Source organism: Theropithecus gelada, chromosome 9 (genome assembly GCF_003255815.1).
Source record: "Theropithecus gelada isolate Dixy chromosome 9, Tgel_1.0, whole genome shotgun sequence".
Classification (NCBI taxonomy): domain Eukaryota; kingdom Metazoa; phylum Chordata; class Mammalia; order Primates; family Cercopithecidae; genus Theropithecus; species Theropithecus gelada.
The window spans coordinates 59,811,525-59,832,553 of NC_037677.1; the positions used below are offsets into that span (position 1 = coordinate 59,811,525).

The 21,029-nt window shown below is 41.6% G+C and overlaps 1 protein-coding gene across 4 annotated transcripts in view; it reads right to left on the reverse strand.

The window, feature by feature from the left end:
* ADK (adenosine kinase) overlaps nt 1-21,029 on the reverse strand; it is a 567,868-nt gene that overhangs the window by 526,618 nt on the left and 20,221 nt on the right. For 2 of the 4 annotated variants that reach the window (XM_025396541.1, XM_025396540.1), the window contains exon 1: nt 16,286-16,684. The exons of the other annotated variants lie outside the window; for them this stretch is intronic. In XM_025396541.1, coding sequence (XP_025252326.1) covers nt 16,286-16,299 — 14 coding nt within the window. In that variant the 5' untranslated portion in view covers nt 16,300-16,684. Of the gene's footprint in view, nt 1-16,285; nt 16,685-21,029 lie in introns of those variants that run through there. 4 annotated transcript variants of the gene reach the window in all.

Below are 21,029 nucleotides of genomic sequence, written 5' to 3' on the forward strand. Positions count from 1 at the left end.
ATATGATAATTCCATGGGTTTTGAGTGATTCTGTGATTATAGGTTCTGATCTTTAGTTTCTTTCTCTTTTTGAGACAGGCTCCTGTTCTGTTGCCCAGGCTAGAGGGCAGTGGTGCAATCACGGCTCACTGCAGGCTCAACCTCCCAAGCTCCCCCACTTCAGCCTCTCAAGAAGTTGGGACTATAGCCACCATGCCCAGTTAATTTTTTTCTTTTCAGTAGAGACTGGGTCTCCCTCTGTTGCCCAGGCTCGTCTCAAACTCTTGGGCTTAAGCTATACTTCTGCCTCAGCCTCCCTAGGTTCTAGGATCACAGGTATGCAACCCAATATACACCTTTATAAAGACATAGAAGTTTTTGAAAATAAAAAGTTAGCAAAAAGACACACCATGAAAACACTAATCATAAATTACAGTGGCTATATTAATATCAGACAAGGTAAGCTTTAAAATAGAGAGTATCACCAGATACAAAGGGATTTCATGAAAATAGGTCAAATCATCAAGAAAACATAATAATACTAAAGATAACAATACAAAGTATGTACACACCAAATAAAATGGCTTCAAAATACTTTTTAAAATACTTAGAAACAAAAGAAATAGGCAAATACATAATCTTAGTTCAGCAGCCTTCTTTCAGTAATTAGTAAAACAGGTAGACACACCAAAAATTAAAGAATCACACTACACATTATTTATCCTAGTGGAAGAAAAACTTAAGTGCACAGAGAAATCTCTACACAAATGTCTCTAACAGATTTATTTGTAAAGGGAAAACACTAGGCCAGCCACGGTGGCTCACACCTGTAATCCCAGCACTTTGGGAGGCTGAGGTGGAAGGATCACTTGAGGCCAAGAGTTCAAGACCAGCCTGGGCAACATAGTAAGACCTCACCTCTACAAAAAATAAAAATAATTAGCTGGGTGCAGTTGTGCATGTCTCTAGTCCTAGCTCCTCAGGAGGCTGAGATGGGAGAATTATTTAAGCCCAAAAGGACTGTAGTGTTCAACAATCATGCCAATACACTCTGGCCTGAGTGACAGAGAGAGCAAGATCATATCTCTTTTAAAAAAAAAAAAAAAATGGCCGGGCACGGTGCCTCACACCTGTAATCCTAGCACTTTGGGAGGCTGAGGAGGGCAGATCATGAGGTCAGGAGTTCGAGACTAGCCTGACCTAGTGAAACTCTGCCTCTACCAAAAATAGAAAAATTAGCCGGGCATAGTAGTGTGCACCTGTAATCCCAGCTACTTGGGAGGCTGAGGCAGGAGAATCACTTGAACCCAGGAGGCGGAGGTTGTGGTGAGCCAAGATCGCGCCACCACACTCCAGCCTGAGCAACAGAGCAAGACTCCGTCTCAAAAACAGAACAAGAAAAAAAAAATGGTAAAACTCTGGAAACGTAATAAATGCCCTTCAACAGGTAAATAGGTAAACAAACTATGGTACACCCATAAAAGAGAAGCAATAAAAAGGAATTAACTATGACACACACAACAGCTTAAATGGATCTCAAAGGCATTGTGCTAAGTGAGAAAAAAGCCGTTATCTACAGGTTACGTACTATATGATTCCATTTACATAACACTCTCAAAGTTACAAAATTACACTGATGGAAAACAGATCAGTAGTTGCCTGGGGTTAGGGTTCAGAGAAAAGCATAACCATAAAGAAATGATATGAAGAAATTTCTTTGTGGTAACAGAACAGTTTAATAACCTGAATGTGGTAATAGCTACATGAATCCGGACATGATAAAATTTTATAGAACTATACACCACCACTTCCTCAATTAAAAACAATATATACAAACTGGTGAAATTCTAATAAAGTCTATAGTCAACTTCCAACTATTGTATAACACCAAAATCAGCTTCCTGGTTTTGGTAACACACTATAGTTATGAAAGATATATCATTGGGGGAAGTTGAGTGAACAGGGCACAGGAACTTTCTCTACAATTTTTGTGATTTCTGTGAGTTGTATTTCAAAAGAAAAGGGAGGAAAAGGATATAAAACAGATATATTAAAAATGTTTAGGCCAGGTGTGGTGGCTCACACCTGTAATCTCAGCACTTTGGGAGGCCGAGGCAGGAGAATCACTTGAGCCCAGGAGTTCGAGACCAGTCTGGGCGAGACCCTGTCTTTGTATTTTACATAGTGAGACCCTGTCTTTATATTTTAAAATAATGTTTTTAATGCTTAAAAATAAATTAGGGTGACATCATTGGGAATGGCAGAGTAAGGACCTCCAAAAATCCTCTCTTCCATAAAAGCAACAAGAACACTGGAAAAAAAAAAATGTCAAAACTTGGGCCGGGCATGGTGGCTCACACCTGTAATCCCAGCACTTTGGGAGGCCGAGGCGGGCAGATCACAAGGTCAGGAGTTCAAGACCAGCCTGGCCAACATGGTGAAACTCCATCACTACTAAAAATACAAATATTAGCTGGGTGTGGTGGCAGGCGCCTGTAATTCCAGCTACTCTGGAGGCTGAAGCAGGGAAATCGTTTGAACCTGGGAGGCAGAGGTTGCAGTGAGCCAAAATTACACCATTGCACTTCAGCCTGGGCAACAATGCAAGACTATATCTCAAAAAAAAGTCAAAAATAGACTTTTTCAGAACTCTGAATAGTAACCAAAAAGTCTGCAACAATCCAAGGAGCATTTATTCAAAAAAGATGGCTGAATCTCAGAAAGAATAGCAAGCTTTGTGGCATTTTAACATGCCCTATTCCCATGCCCCTCTTCCCAGCTCCAGGCTAGCCCTGAAAAGCAGCAATCTACAAACCGTAGAATCCTGGAGCCTAGCAGCCAGTGGAGGTGACAGAACAGGGCTAGAGCTCCTTCAAAGTCCCATTTTCAGAGCAAGTTATTATTTGAGCTGACTAGCAATTCCCTGAAAAACCCCACTCCCAAGACTTCCCAATATTTAACTTGATTCAGAGCTTGCCCATTGCTAACAGCCTTTTCCCCCAAGGTATTTATTTGTCAGAAACAATCAGCTACAATTGCTTAACATTTCAGCAACCTGAAGCAGCTGGGACAAACAAGCTAAACAAAAAACACAAAAGGAAAAGGAGAATGAGATGTCCATAGGGAGTTTTGAAAAGTTCTGAAATTCCTAAGACTCTGGAAGGCCACAAGAGTGTGCCCAGGTCTATGGGCATGCTCAAGAAAGACCTGAGAAGGCCCTAAGCAATCACCACTTACTGAGCATGAAGCTCAGCAAAAACAGGAAGTCAAGGCTATGGATGAACCAGAAGCCTGGTTGAGTGCTGAAAGGGCGCTCCAACAAGCACACAGAGCCTCTCAGCAAAGACTAGAACAGTAACAAGTATTGACAAGAATGTGGAGAAACTAGCATCTTCATACATTGCTGTTGCAAATTATAAAGTGATTCAGCCACTTTGGAAAATAATTTGGCAGTTTCTCAAAAAGTAAACATAAAATTACCACATGCCCCAGCAATTCTACCCTTAGGGGAAACAGAAACACAGAACAACACAAAAACTTGTACATTAATGTTTATAGCACCATTATTCATAATAGCCCAAAAGTGAAAATAACCCAAATATCTCTCAAGTGATAAATGGATAAATCGTGGCATATCTATACAATGAAATATTATTTCAGTCATAAGAAAGAATGAAATACTGATACATGCTGCAACATGGGTGAACTTTGAAAACATACTTGGTAAAAAAAAAAAAAAAAAGCCAGCTACAATAAAGGCCGAATATTATATGATTCCACTTAGGAAATGTTCAGAATAGGCAAATTCCTAGGGACAAGGTAGATTAGTGGTTGCCAGGGGTTAGAGGGTAGGGAGACATGAAGAGTAACTGCTAACAGGTATGGATTTTCATTTTGGGGGACAAAAATGTTCCGGAATTAAATAGTGCCGATGGCCATACAACTTTGTGAATATACCAAAAACTACTGAGCTGTGCAATTTTTAAGTGGTGCATTTTACAGTAACTGAATTATATCTCGGTTAAATAGTAACAAACACATAAAACTATCTGACCTAATTGATAAATTATATAGAACACTAAATTCAATAACTGCAGTATACACTGTATTTAATAAGATACATAAAATACCTACACTGAAAACCTCAAAATATTGCAGAGCGGAATTAAAGACACATGTTACATTCACCAAATCAGACCACAGGGTAGGCCTTAAAACTAAGCTCTGTAGCTATCAAAGAATTAAAATCATAAACAACTTATCATTTACAGATCTATGGTACAAATACGTACACAATATGTCAACAACACATCCCCTGAACACTACGTAAAATTTAAAATAGCTAGAACATCCCAAATATTAAGAAATTAAACAATAAACTTCTAAATGACCTGTGGACCAGAAAAATCACAATGGAAATAGAAATTTGAATTGCACACATCGAAATTGTATGCCGCAGTTAAAGGAGTACTTAGAAGAAAATGTTAATTATCTAAGAAATGTACATTAGAATGACTACTGGGGGTTAGCAAAGAAAAAATGATAATAATAAAAGAAATGTGGCTGGGCGCGGTGGCACTTCTGGCACTTCGGGAGGCCGAGGTGGGCAGATCATGAGGTCAGGAGTTAGAGACCAGCCTGACCGACATGGTGAAACCCCGTCTCTACTAAAAATACAAAAATTAGCCAGGCGTGGTGGCGGGCGCCTATAGTCCCAGCTACTCGGGAGGCTGAGGCAGAAGAATCGCTTGAACCTGGGAGGCGGAGGTTGCAGTAAACCATGATCGTACCACTGCACTCCAGCCTGGGCGACAGAGCGAGAGACTCTGTCTGAATGAATGTATGAATGAATAAATGAAATGAAATGCACATTAGAAAACAAGGAAGGTTTAGAAACAATAATCTAAACTTCTAACTCAAAAAAGGTAGAAAAAGGAGAGCAAATCAAATCCAAAAGAGTAGAGCAAGGTGGCGGGGCGCAGTGACTCACGCCCGTAATCCCAACACTTTAGGAGGCCGAGGGGGGCAGATCACGAGGTCAGGAGATCCAGACCATCCTGGCTAACATGGTGAAACCCCGTGTTTACTAAAAACACACACACACAAAATTAGCCGGGTGTGGTGGCGGGCACCTGTAGTCCCAGGTACTCGGGAGGCTGAGGCAGGAGAATGCTGTGAACCCGGGAGGCAGAGCTTACAGTGAGCCGAGATCGCACCACTGCACTCCAGCCTGGGCGACAGAGCAAGATTCTGTCTCAAGGGGAAAAAAAAAAAAAAGTACAGCAAGGAAATTAAAAGAGCAGAAATACATTAAAATAAAAAATACATGACCAAAATAGAAATTCAACAAAACAAAATCTGGATTTTTGAAAGATTAATTGCTAAACCCCTAGCAAAGCTGATCCAAAAATTCAAAAGAAGTACCAACATCAATAATGCAAATGGAGAAATACAGCAGTTCATACAGGCAATAGCAGAATATTAGGAAATTTTATGAACTTTATAACAACTCAACAATTGAGAATAAATTCATTTAAAAATGCAACTTCTCAAAACTGACACAGGAAAAAGTGAAGAACCTGAATACTTATATATCAGCTAAAGTAATTAAACCTGTAAAAGTAATTAAACTAATTTAAAACCTTCTGCTCTTTTCTGCAAAAATACTCCAGGCCCACACGGCTTCACTGATGGATTCTATCAAAATTTAAAGTAACAATACCAATCTTATAAAGCTACAGTAATTAAGACAGTGTGGCATTGGCATAAGTAGATACAAATATATCAACAGAATAAAACAAATCCAAGAAAAGACCCATAGCTATCTAATCAATTAATTGAGAATCCTTTTGAGAAACCTTTACATGATAGCAAAAGATTAGTAAGATAGATCATAGGCCTAAACACAAAAGACAACAATATAAAGCTTCTAGAAAAAAACCATGAGAGAATAGTTGCACAAGCCTAGCAGAGGGTAAGGAAAGACTTCTTAGAACAGAAAAGGTAATACCATAAAATAAAATAAATCAACAAATTCAACTTGCTCAAAATTTAGAAGTTCTGCTCTCAAAAGACATTAAGAAAATGCAACAACATAGCTCAGACTAGGAGAAAATATTTAGAGAGAGAAAGTGTGTGTGTGTGTGTGTGTGTGTGTGTGTGTGTAAAATCTGAGAAACCTGGCAAATAACTTGCATTCAGATATAAAAAGAACTCCTACAAATCAGCAACAAAAAGACAACCCAATAAAATAGGGTTGTAAATAAAAGCTTAATAAAAACTTGTACATAAATGTTTATAGCACCATTATTCATAATAGCCCAAAAGTGAAAATAATCCATATATCTATCAAGTGATAAATGGATAAATTGTGGCATATCTATACAATGAAATATTATTCAGTGATAATATTTCAGAAATGAACTGACACTTCAAAATAAAAGATAAGCAAATGGCCAATAATCACATAACTATTAGCCATCAAGGAAATATAAACTAAAACCATGATGAAATACAAGCACACACTCATGAGAATGCCTACATTTTAAAATGCCAAACATTGTGAAGAATGTGGAAAACTGAACTCTCATAAAACAACTGGTGGGAATGTAAAATGTGTTAAATTTTCCATTTTGGAAAAGTTTAGTGGTTTCTAAAGTTAAACATAAATCTACCCTAGTACACAGCAATTTCACTCCTAGATATTTACCCAAGTCCACATAAAGATATATACAAAAATGTTCATAGCAACTTTATTCATAGTAACCAAAAACTGGAAATAACCCAAAGCCCATCAATAGGAAACTTGTTGCTACACACATATAATGGAATATTACTTGGCAATAAAAGGGAAAAACTACTGATACACACATCAAAATAGGTAAATCTCAAAAATATTATATTGAACAAAAGTAATCAGACACAAAATACTCCTTGCTGTATGATTCCATTTATGTGAAGTTCTAGAATAGGCAAAACTAGTATCTATAGTAAAAGAAGTACAAAAGTGGTTGCCTGGGTGAGAAGGCGGACAGAATTAATTAAAAAGAGGGTGGGTCGGGCACAGTGGCTCACACCTGTAATCTCAGCATTTTGGGAGGCCGAGGTGGGTGGATCACTTGAGCTCAGGAGTTCAAGACCAGCCTGGGCAACACAGCAAGACCCCCCACCGCCACCCCACTCCCCCAGCATTGTTACCAAAAAATACAAAAAAAAAAAAAAAAAAAGCCAGGCATGGTGGTGCACATCTGTAGTCCCAGCTACTTCGGGGACTGAGGCAAGTAGATGGCTTGGGCTGGGGAGGTCAAGGTTGCAGTGAGATGTGTTTGCACCATTGCACTCAAGCCTGGGTGACAAAGTAAGACCCTGGGGAAAGAAAAGGAGAAGAGAAAGGGGAAAGCGGAAAGGGGAAGGGAAGGAAGGGAAGGTTGATTTGACTTTATATAAATTATACTGAGAGAGCCAGGCACAGTGGCTCATGCCTGTAATCCCAGCACTTCGGGAGGCCAAGGTAGGCGGATCACTTGAGGTCAGGAATTCTAGAGCAGCCTGGCCAACATGGTGAAACTCCGTCTCTACCAAAAAATACAAAAATTAGCCTGGCACGGTGGCGCGCACCTATAATCCCAGCTACTCAGGCAGCTGAGGCAGGAGTATCCCTTGACCCCGAGAGAGGTAGGTTGCAGTAAGCCGAGATCAGGCAGCTGCACTCCAGTCTGGACAACAGAGAGAGACTCTATTTATTTAAAAAAAAAAAAAAAAAAAATTATATTGTTGGCATTTTTTTTTAAGTGAACAAACTAGGGAAATGTGTCTCTTGGTTATGTAAAGCCAATCCTTCCATATGTATCCTAGATTCTATCCTTCTTTCCTACTCAACATTGATTTCTTCCTTCTGTCAAGCATTATCTATTTTTTCTGCTTTCTATTGGACCACTCTTTTCAGCACATAAATGTGAAAATCTCAAACCCTCCCCACAGAAAACCTCAGCCTAGCATATACTTCCAACTACCATTATTTCCCTGCTCTCCTTTACAGCAAAACACTACTAGTGCTCTGTCAAATAGTAAGTTCCCCTAAACTAGGTAAAATTATTCATTTTAAATTCAATTGCAGAAAAGCACATGTGTGACATGACTAACACTTATATAACAATTTTCAACTTAAAATGCATTTTTTGATATGTCACTTCTTTAATATCTTCAAAACACCCATGTAGGATAGGTATTGCTATTATCTCTTTTTAACGGATGAGGAAACAAGAGGTTCCTCAAGTTTATGTAACTGCCCAAAAGTAAGATAAATAGTCCCTAATTTCAAATCATGTGCATTACTGTTCAATATATATTTGTATACTCAGAACTCTCCATACAATAAAAATGTCTGACCAATGAAAAACATCCAAATGTACCCAAAATAGGCCAAAATTCCATTTTCTTATGGTTCTAGTTCGAATAACATTTCAACAAACAAAACTTAGTACAACAAAATGATTATAATGCATATGTAGGTGACCAGATAATTTATTATCCAAATGGGACACTTTTGAGAGTAAATGAGACACATTTATGTGTCTATTAATAATTATGTCAGGATAGCCGGGGACAATGGCTCGTGCCTATAATCCCAGCACTTTAGGTGGCTGAGGCGGGAGGATCACTTGACCAAGAGTTTGAGGCCAGGAGGTTCAAGACCAGACGGGGCAACATGGTAAGATCCCATTTTTACCCACATCCCCCACCCCCACATACACACACAAAATATAGCCAGACACAGTGGTGTGTGTTTATAGTCCCGGCCTCTCTGGAGGGCTGAGGTGGGAGTATCACTTGAGCCCAGGAGTTCAAGGTTACAGTGAGCCATGACTGCACTAGTGCACTCCAGCTGGGCAGCAGAGCAAGACCCTGTGTCTACAAAAGAAAAAAATAAAATAAATAATAATGTCAGGATAACAGGCATGATCCAGAATTGTCCTGGGCAAACTGGAACATATGGTCATCCTATTCATAACCTAGCTTTGCTATTTAAAAAATAAAAATCTCCGCCAGACGCAGTGGCTCACACCTACAGTCCCAGCATTTTTGGAGGCCGAGGTGAGTGAATCACCTGAGGTCAGGAGTTCAAGACCAGCCTGGCCAATATGGTGAAACCCCATCTCTACTGAAAATACAAAAATTAGCTGGGCGTGGTGGTGGGCACCTGTAATCCCAGCTACTCAGGAGGCTGAGGCAGGGAGAATCGCTTGAATCCAGGAGGTGGAGGTTGCAGTGAGCTGAGATTGTGCCACTGCACTCCAGCCTGGATGAAAGAGCGAGACTCCATCTCAAATAAAATAAAAATAAAATAAAATAATCTCAGACCAGAATGCCAGTTAAAAAAGTAAAAAGTAAAAAATAAAAATGTATATTTATGTTTTATTACAGTATTTTATTAATAGTATATTTCATGGCCAGGTGCAGTGGCTCATGCCTATAATCCCAGCACTTAGGGAGGGTGAGGTGGGTAGGTAACCTGAGGTCGGGTTCGAGACCAGCCTGACCAACATGGAGAAACCCCATTTCTACTAAAAATGCAAAATTAGCCGGGTGTGGTGGCACATGCTTGTAATCCCAGCTACTCGGGAGGCTGAGGCAGGTGAATCGCTTGAACCTGGGAGGTGGAGGTTGCAGTGAGCTGAGATGGTGCCATTGTACTCTAGCCTGGGCAGCAAGAGCAAAACTCCGTCTCAAAAAAAAAAAAAAAAGATAGTATATTTCATTACAGGATCAAGGGATCTTCCTGAGTCAGCTTCTCCAGTAGCTGGGACTATAGGCACATACCACACACCCTGCAAATTTTCTTATTTTTCGTAGAGACAGGGTTTTACCATATTGCCCAGGCTGGCCTTGAACTCCTGGCCTCAAAGCGATCCTCCCACCTCGGCCTCCTGGAGTGCTGAGATTACAGGCATGTGCCACCATGCCCATCAACAGTATTTTTTAAATAACAATTTAAAACCAAGGATGTGGATGGGCACCGTGGCTCATGCCTGTAATCCCAGCATTTTGGGAGGCCCAGCACTTTGAGAGGTCAAAGCAGGTGGATCACTTGAGCTCAGGAGTTCAAAACCAGCCTGGGCAATATGGTTAAACCCCGTCTCTACAAAAAATACAAACGTGGGACTACAGGACTACATGTGGGACTGTAGGGACTACAAGTGGGAATACTCCCAGCTGCTCAGGAGGCTTGAGGTGGGAGGATCACTTAAGCCCGGAGGTTGAGGTTGCAGTGAACTCTGTTCATACCACCACACTCCAGCAAGGGCAACAGGGCAAGACCCTGTCTCAAAAAATAAAAAAAATAAAATAAAACCAAGGAGGTATGAAGAAGTAGGGAGACGTGACTGTTAACCAATATTGCAGGAAAGGGTTAACATTCAAACAGTCGAGAAAATCACTTTGGTTCAAGTTTTATCTTCGACAATTCTGCTTAATGTAGCAATATTGTGGCTGCAAAGATTTGGAGTTAGAAAACCTTATATGCTTTTTTTCAAACAAAGATGACCTATTTATAAATGGGAGCATTAACAGCTGACAACGTTGCACATAAAAGAAAGATTCTTGGCCAGGCACGGTGGCTCACGTCTGTGATCCCAGCACTTTGGGAGGCTGAGGCAGGAGTTTGAGATCAGCCTGACCAACATGATGAAACCCTATCTCTGCTAAAAATATAAAAATTAGCCAGGCGTGGTGGCATGCGCCTGTAATTCCAGCTACTCAGGAGGCTGAGACAGGAGAATTGCTTGAACCCGGGAGGTGGAGGTTGCAGTGAGCAGAGATCGTGCCATTGCACTCCAGCCTGGGCAATAAGAGTATAACTGTGTCTCAAAAATAAATAAATAATAAAGATTCCTGTTTTAGTCCTTCAAAATATTCCATAAATGAAACAATTTCATTTTATTTTAAAAGCTCACTTACCTCTCTAAAAAAATCCCACCGCATAAAAAAAAATTGTCCAGTAATATAAATTTACAATTCTTATTTTAAAAACACAGGTAAAAATGAGTTTGAAAACTCAGTTTTAAGGCTCTAAAGAAACCAACTCAACAAAGACAGTTTCAATCTTAGCCAGATTTTAGTCTCCATATGAATGTTCTGAGTGGCTTGGCAGATTCTATTGGACATACCTCAAAAAGTTTTGAGTGTTAGAAGGAAAATACCCCACGACCCCACCCACTGCCCACATAAATTTTCCAATGTAGGCTTTAACCCACAAAAGTGGGTTCCAGAATCATCATGTAAGGCACAGTAATGTCCAGAGTCCCAGAATAGTTGTAGACCAAACCTGACCTATCTGGGCAGACCAAAGAATAGGACTCCTTAGCTCTACAATAAATACTCCCCAACTCCATTTCCTAGTCTTCCCTGGCACAAACCCAAGCTGTAAGCAATGCCCAAAACCAGACTAGACACTGATGTTAGGAAAACAAGGCAATATTCAGAGGGGAATTTTGAAATAGTGTTGCTCAGTGAAAAATACATAAAGTAGGAGTCAGAAGATCTAAATTCTATCTTAGGCTCTACCACTAGGTCTAAGTAGGACATTTCACTTCACTTTGGATACAAGGTCCAGTATAGAAAAGGAAAAAAAGTAAAATGCTAAGATCCTCTTTGAATCCTGACATTCTACATCTTCCTCTGTCTCCTGAATTTAACTCAGGCACTAACTTCACTATTGTGCCAATTTAAAATGACAAAAGCATCTATTTATCAAATATGTTCTATCATTTCCCAAATGAAGATCAGTAGGAATCTGATCTATATAACAAAAGATATAAGTTGTTCTCCAAGGACATGTGGCTTCAGAGGCTGTAAATTTAGACTCTTAATCAGTAATTAAGTAGTAGAATAGAATACAAATGATGAAATACTATCTCCAGCCAAATTCAAAGATCTTAAGTTTAAAAAAAAAAAAAGTTTTCATTTAAAATCATTATTTAGGAATTCCTCAGAGTTGAACACTACACTAGAAAGGGAACTGAACAAGGTATCCAGAGATCTCATATCTAGTTCGATATGTAACTGTGTGAACTTAAACACGTCACACTATCTCTGGGCTTTAATTCAACTGTAAAATGATAAAATTAGGTAAGTTTGTTTCCTGTCTAAAAATTTAAGATTTAAACATTTTTTCTCACATGACACCATTCTCTAGAGGGCTCAAAGTGCTTTTATTCTATTTTTTAAATGCTTTAAAATTTAAAAGCACTTTTACACTTATCCAGCAACACTGGTAGGATGCACATTAGTGTCTCTACTGAGTTACTTCATCAAACAAATGTACAGAATAGAAAAGAGAAATGGGGCTGGGTGCAGTAGCTCACACCTGTAATCCCAGCACTTTGGAAGGCCTAGGTGGGTGGATCACGAGATCAGGAATTCAAGACCAGCATGGCCAACCGGGCACAGTGGCTCATGCCTGTAATCCCAGTACTTTGGGAGGCCAAGGCGGGCAGATCATGAGGTCAGGAGATCGAGACCATCCTGGCTAACAGGTGAAACCCCGTTTCTACTAAAAATACAAAAAATTAGCCTGGCATGGTGGCGGGTGCCTGTAGTCCCAGTTACTAGGGAGGCTGAGGCAGGAGAATGGTGTGAACCCGGCAGGTGGAGCTTCAAGTTAGCCGAGATCCCATCACTGCACTCCAGCGTGGGAGACAGAGTGAGACTCCGTCTCAAAAAAAAAAAAAAAAAAGACTAGCCTGGCCAACATGATGAAACCTGTCTCTACTAAAAACACAAAAATTTGCTGGGCGTGGTGGTGGGCATCTGTAAACCCAGCTACTCAGGAGGCTGAGGCAGGTGAATCACTTCAATCCGGGAGGCGGAGGTTGCAGTGAGCTGAGATCCCACCACTGCACTCCACCCTGGGTGACAGAGCAAGACTCCCTCTCAAAAAATAATTTAAAAAAAAGAAAGAAAGAAAGAAAGAAAGAAAAGAGAAATGGAAGATCAGTAACTCAAAAAAGGCTCTCAATTGGGCCCAAGATATTCTAACCATTAGTCCTCATTGATTTTCAATCCTATATTCTTTCATAGCCATTGCTATGAAAAGAGTCACATAGTACTATATTTAGCAACAATTAAGGGTGGTGTAAAAACAAGAACATTGGACACAAAGTCAGAGTTGAATATCTTGTTATTCAGCTTATCAGTAAAAGGGAGTCAATAATACCTACCTTTTAGGCTACTGTTAGACTGAGCACAAAATGGGAATGTTAACAGAAAGGGATGCCGATCTAGACCCTAAGAGGGTTCTTAGACATCATGCAAGAAAGAATTCAGGGCAAGTCCATAGAGTGAAAGCAAGTCTATTAGAGAACTAAAGAAACAAAAAGATGACAATTCCAAAGACAGAGCAGGGGTATGGGCTGCTCAACTAAGTATATTGTTATTTCTTGATTGTATGCTAAACAAGGGGTGGATTAATCACGAGTTTTCCAGGAAAGGGGTGATGATTTCTCAGAACTAAGGGTCTCTCACTTTTTTAGACTATATAGGGTAAGGTCTGAACGTTGCCATGGCATTTGTAAATTGTCATGGCACTGGTGGGAGAGTATTTTATCATGCTAATACATTATAATTAGTGTATAATAAGCAGTGAGTATGACCAGATGTCACTCTCATCACCATCTTGGTTTTGATGAGTTTTTGCTGGCTTCTTTACTGCATCCTGTTGTAGGGTCTTTGTGACCTATGTCTTCTGCCAATCTCCTATCTCATCCTGTGACTAAGAATGCCTAACCTCCTAGGAATGCACCCCAGCAGGTCTCAGCCTTCTTTTACCCAGCCCCTATCAAGATGGAGTGGCTCTGGCTCAAATGCCTCTGACAGGAACATGTCTGATACCATAATTGCAAAAACTAAAGATATGACATAATTGCATTAAATGTAGTGTTCACCAGGAAATGGCTGGTATCTGTAGGATGACCAGCTCATTGAAAACTATCACCATATAGAGTCACTTCACTTTCAGTGGCCTCCCTGCTCTTCCCCCCAACACCTAGCAGTTGTGTTCTCTTGGTTAACCCTGCCTACTTCTGAACCCCAGTTACCAAGTTCATTGCAGGATAAGAAGAAAGTAAAAGAGTTACTATAGTTGTCTCTCATGATACTTCACAATTTCTGTCCACAGAAACAGCTTTTTCAGGAAATTTAAGTAGTATATTGTTTCTACAAAGGCACCATGCAGAGCACTAGATCATGGAAATCTAGATTCAATTCCTAACTTTGCCAATGATTTTGCACAAGGCACTCAACTTTTCTTTGTCTCAGTTTCCTCAGGTGTAAAATGTAATAGCTAGTTTAAATCACATCTAAAAGAGCTTTTTCGAGCCATGTTACTATAGTTCAAGATTATGTAAAATACAGACTGACATCTCAAGAAACAAGCATAAATAAATTTTATTATCAGTTATCCATCCTTTCAAAACATGTCAAGTAAGGATGGTGTCAACCTTTACATTAGTCTTTTAAAAACAACTATCAACCCCTACATTAAAAGATACATACTGCTGTCACTTATTAAACAGCAGAAGCTTTAGATTTGGATGTTTCTCCAATGAGACAGGGTCAGGAAGATGATAGTCAATTAAAACTGAATCCACATAACAACTGATTCTTAACACAGAAAGTATTTGACCCCTACACCTAATTAGTAGCATTCTGTGATAATGAGAAGGGGAATTAATTCTGGCCATAACAGCCTAATTCTAATTCATCCTAAAATACTGTTAGCTTTAAAAGCTAGATTTATATGCCCCAATATAATTTACTGTGAAATCTTTCCATGGCAGGGGGAAGGGTCACCATGTTTCAGCACCTGAATCTCCTTCTGCATAATGAGATAAGTACGTTGTCTATGTTAGTACAGAATTAGGCAATTTAGGCCGGTGGCGGTAGCTCATGCCTGTAATCCCAACACTTTGGGAGGCCGAGGCGGGTGGATCACTTGAGGTCAGGAGTTCAAGACCAGCCTGGCCAATATGGTGAAACCCCATCTCTACTAAAACTACAAAATTAGCCTGGTGTGGTGGTGGACACCTGTAATTCCAGCTACTTGGGAGGCTGAGGCAGGAGAATCGTTTGAACCAGGGAGGCGGAGGTTGCAGTGAGCAGAGATCGTGCCATTGCACTCCAGTCTGGGCAACAAGAGCAAAACTCTGTCTCAAAAAAAAAAAAAAAAAAAAAAAATATATATATATATATATATATACACACACACAAAATTATGCCATTTAAGAGACAGACTGTGTCCGAGTTCAGCACAGTTAGATCTTACTGATCCTACTGAGGGTTAGGTTCCCAAGCTATCTCTTAAACACAATGTAGTAAAAATTGCCATTGAGAAGCCCTTAAATCACCAGGACGGGTGGAGCCTGGAAAGCTCATAGACCAAAAATGAGCTTATTTTATTTCTCTTCACATTTTTGTGCTGGGGCCTCCCTTTCTCTGGGACAATAAAGCCCAAGTTCTGCTTTTAAGAAGGCCAGTCAGAACACTGGGTACATAAGGCAATTTATCTCTTTTTATAAATAGTTGAACTAGCGTAAATTAAACAGTCAAGGCTACTGAGAGAAAGTGGACAAGCCCATTATCCTGTCCCCATTAACAAAAAAAGAACCTTCCAAACTGGAAGGGCAACTGGGGGAAGTCTCCAGTTTCACGGCTTTCGCTACATGCCCAGTATCTCCCAACTCATTTTACTTGTGACTCTCAGATAAAACGAGTAAAGAAACAAGATGGTACCTTCGGGAACCAGGGTCCTAATTCCAGTCTTGAGCAAACATTTTAGAGACACACAATTTCACAACTTGAGGGCAATATACCTGCATCAGAGAAGGGCCAACTTTGCAGGTCTGCTCCCGGCTAACAATGAAGTTCTGTCAGAGGACATGACACGCAGACATGACACATACTGTGCACGCCACGCTCCCTCGGGCCCTGGGCCGCCCCCGGGGGCGCGGGTGGGGCACATTTTTCATGTGAAATCCACTACACACCCAAGAACGCTCGCAACCCTGGAATCTGGGCGAGGGTCACCTCAACCAAGCAGCGACACACAGGACTCCCCAGTGTGCCACAGACCCGAAAACTTCTGAGGAAAGCAGAAATGCCCAAATGAAAAGTGCGGAGGGAACCCCCAACACGAGGGGGTCCAGCGGCGGAGGCAGGCTCCAGACCACCCGCGAGAAGGAGCGACAGTGCTCAGGCGCTCAGGAGGCTAACGCCCAGCCCGGAGCACTCGAGGCAGCCGCCCGCTCGTTACCTGACGGACGTCATGGCTTCGCTCTCCTGCCCCACGCCACGGCGCCCGCGTCCGATGCTCTACGTCCGCTCGGGCAGCAGCAGGTACCACAGCAACTGCTTCCCGGCTCAGGCACTCAGCGACTGGGAGCGCGTCCTCACACACCCCGCGCGCGGGCGGCCCCTGGCAAGCCGGCCGCGCGTGCTGATTGGAGGGAGGGCGGGCGCTCCGCCCCGGGCGAAGGGCTGGAGATCGTCCCCAGACGCCGCGGGCCACCGCGTGTCTCGTGCCAGCTCGCTGGCGCGCGGGCTAGCGAGCTGAGTAGCGGGCGCAGTGGCCATCTTGAGTCCTGGTAACAGCGTCCCCGTCACCCCGCAGTTTACAAGGCGAGAGATTGGGTGCCCGCCCCAAAAATGGCCGCGCCTCTGGCAACCAGTTTAGCAGTCACATGGCCACGGTCTACCTCGGCAAGCTCAGGTCCCTTTAACAGCACTTAGGAAAGAGGCGATGTCAGGGCAGGTCTTCGGGAATGGGATTTAACAGCCAGCAAAATCCATCTGCAAAGGTGGGGGGGAAAAAAGCAACAGCCTGGGAAGCCTCAGCCTAGGAAAAAATAAAACGCCTGGCAACAGCAGCACGACGTGCTAATTCCAGTCCGCAGCCTTTGAGAGTCAATTGCTGGATCTGATGGTCCCAAACGTTCCTGAACTTCAGAAACACTTAGAGCAGTTTATTTAATATGGAAAGTGTCACTTTATGTATCAGAATCTAGAAAGGTAAGGCCTGGACATCGGTATTTTTAGCAAGTTGCCAGGTGAATCAGGTACAGACATAAAATTTTACAGCCTCTGGGCCCCACTCAAGACTATCCTATTTGACACACTTAATTACCTCACTTTCCAGAGAAGCATGCGGGCTATAAAAAAAAGAATCTAAGACCATAGAGGGGAAAAGTGTATGGCTCCCTAACTCCTGACTCCAATCTTACAGGTTTAATGCAGTTGAAGGGTTAAGAAACTATGAACCAATAAAAGGAAAATTAACCCCAACTATGAAAAGGGGGGAATCAGTAAATGCTTTATGATCTAAATTGCTTTTCTTTATTGCTTTATTCTCTGTGCAATAATTTTTTTTATTTTCTTTTTTTATTTTTTTAGAGACAGGGTCTCACTACATTGCCCAGGCTGGTCTTGAACTCCTAGCCTCAAGCAACCCTCCCACCTTGGCCTCCCAAAGCACTGGGAATATAGGTGTGAATGACTGGGCCCTGTTATACAATGTTATTAATAGACTACAATATCCAGTGGCATTCACTTACTGACCATCTAGGATGGTGATCAATTTCATATGTCTGAAATCAGTTACATCAGAAGCAACCCAATACCATCAGATATTGAAATTGGCTGATGGGACTGAAGAACTTAATTTTTAATTTATTTAATTTTAATTCATTTAAATTTTATAACTGAAACAATATATTTTTCCATTAAACACAATTGTATTGTTTTGGTTGGACTACATTTCACTTTTTTTTTTTTTTTTGAGATGGAGTCTTGGAGTGCAGTGGCATGATCTCCAACCTCCGCCTCCTGGATTCAAGTGATTTTCGTGCCTCAGGCTCCTGAGTAGCTGGGACTACAGGCATGCACCACCATGCCTGGCTAAATTTTTTTGTATTTTTGGTAGAGACGGAGTTTCACTGTGTTGGCCAGGCTGGTCTCAAACTCCTGGCCTCAAGTGATGTGCCCACCTTAGCCTTCCAGGTGTGAGTCAACACTCCTGGGCTCTTTTTATCTTTTTTAATGTGGCTACTAGAAAATTTAAAATTGCAGGAATCTTGCATTATATTTATACAGAACAGTGCTGCTCTACAGTCTGTTAGCCTTCCCTATCACTGTCCCTGTGATAGAATAATTAAGTTCACAAAATCAAATTAGTAAGGAAGCCAGTTTATACAAATCTGTTTCCTTGCTAGCCATAAAACACATCAAAATTCCAGAAGATTTCAAGTTTCCTTAGAAAATGCTATTTTTAGCATTGTTCTCTTTAATTTGGGAAATGCCTATCCAGAATGAAGCCATGGTCTATAAAACTAATGTGTTCAGTCCATGAGTAAAAGCTGTTAAAACACTGAGCTATACTTGGTGTGGTTAAGACTTTGACCGAAGGTCCACAAGCAGAATTAGTCAGTTGTTCCTCTGGATTAAACAGGATCTGAAGCAAAGCAGCAGCTGGATTAGCAATTCAAAGTGTGGAGACACTGACTAGAGTTACCCACCTTCTCTTGTGGAAAATGTTGATAGATAATCCACATTTCAAACCGTGCTTTTCAAACTTTTAACATGCATACAAATCTCGTGGATCTTGTTAAAATGCAGGTTTGGCACTGCAGGTATCAGTAACCAAAACTTTGCAATTCTTTATGTTCCCAGGTCTCACCAATTGCTTCTGGTCTGTGGGCCAGGCTGAGTAGCAAGGCTGTAAAGGTAGCAAGAGATACCTGGTTTGCAACTTCTGCTTGACTTCCTATTACCTGCATGACTTTAAGCTGTTTTTTTGTTTGTTTGTTTTTGTTTTTGAGATGGAGTCTCACTCTATCACCCAGGCTGGAGTGCAGTACCATGATCTTGGCTCACTGCAACCTCCACCCCCACCCCCCCACCCCATCCTGGAGGTTCAAGCATTTCTCCCACCTCAGCCTCCTGAGTAGCTGGGACTAAAGGCATGCACCACTATGCCTAGCTAATTTTTTTTTTTCGTGTTTTTAGTAGAGACAAGGTTTCACCGTGTTGGCCAGGTTGGGCTTGAACTCCTGACCTCAAGTGATCCGCCCACCTCGGCCACCCAAAATGCTGGGAATACAGGCATGAGCCACCACGTCGGGCCTTTAAACTGGTTCTTAATCTGTCTGTCCCTCGGTTTACCCATTACATGCTGTTCAGGGCACTGTGAAGATTAAAATTTAACTATAGTACAGAGTCTAATAGAATCCTTGGCACATGGCATAATTATTACTTTGTTATTATCATAATAGTTGAACTTACATCTCTGGAGGCATGATCCCAAAACTAACATGAACTTGGCCCTCTGAACAATCAAATGCACTTTTGCTCATGCTTAACATACTTTGGTAACACCCACCTTTGATTTGTGACATTAAAATTTTCAAATTAAAGCCACACGCTATGGCTTATGCCTGTAATCCCAGCACTTTGGGAGGCTAAGGTGGGAGGACCACAAGGTCAGGAGTTCGAGACCAGCCTGGCCAATACGGTGAAACCCCATCTCTACTAAAAATACAAGAATTAGCTGGGCCTGGTGGCACACACCTATAGTTCTAGCTACCTGGGAGGCTGAGGCAGGGGAATCACTTGAACCTGGGAGGCGGAGGTTGCAGTGAGCTGAGATTGCTCCACTGTACTCCAGCCTGGGCAACAAGAGCAAGCCTCCGTCTCAAAAAAAAAAAAAAAAAAAAAAATTCAAATTAAAAAAAACTAGCCGGGCGCAGTGGGTCACACCTGTAATCCCAGCACTTTGGGAGGCCAAGGCGGACGGATCACAAGGTCAGGAGATTGAGACCATCCTGGCTAACACAGTGTAACCCCATCTCTACTAAAAATACAAAAAAAATTAGCCAGGTGTGGTGACAGGCGCCTGTAGTCCCAGCTACTTGGGAGACTGAGGCAGCAGAATGGCGTGAACCCAAGGTGGAGCTTGCAGTGAGTGGAGATTGCGCCACTGCACTCCAGCCTGGACCACAGAGCGAGAAAGCATCAAAAAAAAAAAAAAAAAAAAAAAAACTAATTTTGATACCAAAACAGGTAGTCTTAAAACTTTATATTTTAACAAATATACTAAATTCAGTATAATTAAGGGAAGATATGGGTCTGCAACATTAAAATAGTTAATAAAATTGAAGCCACACCAAAGATTTCTTAAACTCATTTTTGATATTTGCATCTAATTTTTTTTTTTTTTTTTGAGATGGAGTCTCACTCTGTCACCAAGCTGGAGTGCAGTGGTACAATCTCGGCTCACGGCAACCTCTGCCTCCCAGGTTCAAGTGATCCCCTAGGCCCAGCCAATTTTTTGTGTTTTAGTAGAGATGGGGTTTCACCATGTTGGCCAGGATGGTCTCAATCTCCTGACCTTGTGATCTGCTTTTTTTTTTTTTTTTCTTTTTTTTTGAGACAGAATTTCTCTCTTGTTGCCCAGGCTGGGGTGCAATGGCGCAATCTCGGCTCATTGCAACCTCTGCCTCCCAGGTTCAAGTGATTCTCCTGTCTCAACCTCCTGAGTAGCTGGGATTATAGGCATGTGCCACCATACCCGGCTAATTTTGTATTTTTAATAGAGACGGGGTTTCTCCATGTTAGTCAGACTGGTCTCGAACTGCTGACCTCAGGTGATCCACCCGCCTTGGCCTCCCAAAGTGCTGGGATTACAGGTGAGCCACTGCGCCCGGCCAATCAGCTGTCTGGCCAGGAGCAATTGTTCACACCTGTAATCCCAGCACTTAGGGAGACCAAGGCAGGAAGATCACTTGAGCCTAGGGGTTCAAAATCAGCCTGCGCAACATAGGGAGACCACTCACCTGTAGTCCCAGCTACCTGGGAGGCTCAGATGGAAGGATGGCTTGAGCCTAAGAGTTCAAGGCTACAGTGAGCTGTGTTTGCACCACTGCAACCTAGCCTGAGCAACAGAACAAGACCCTGTCTTTTAAAAAAAATAAAAAATAAAAATCCATGTAGTGTAGGAAATGAAA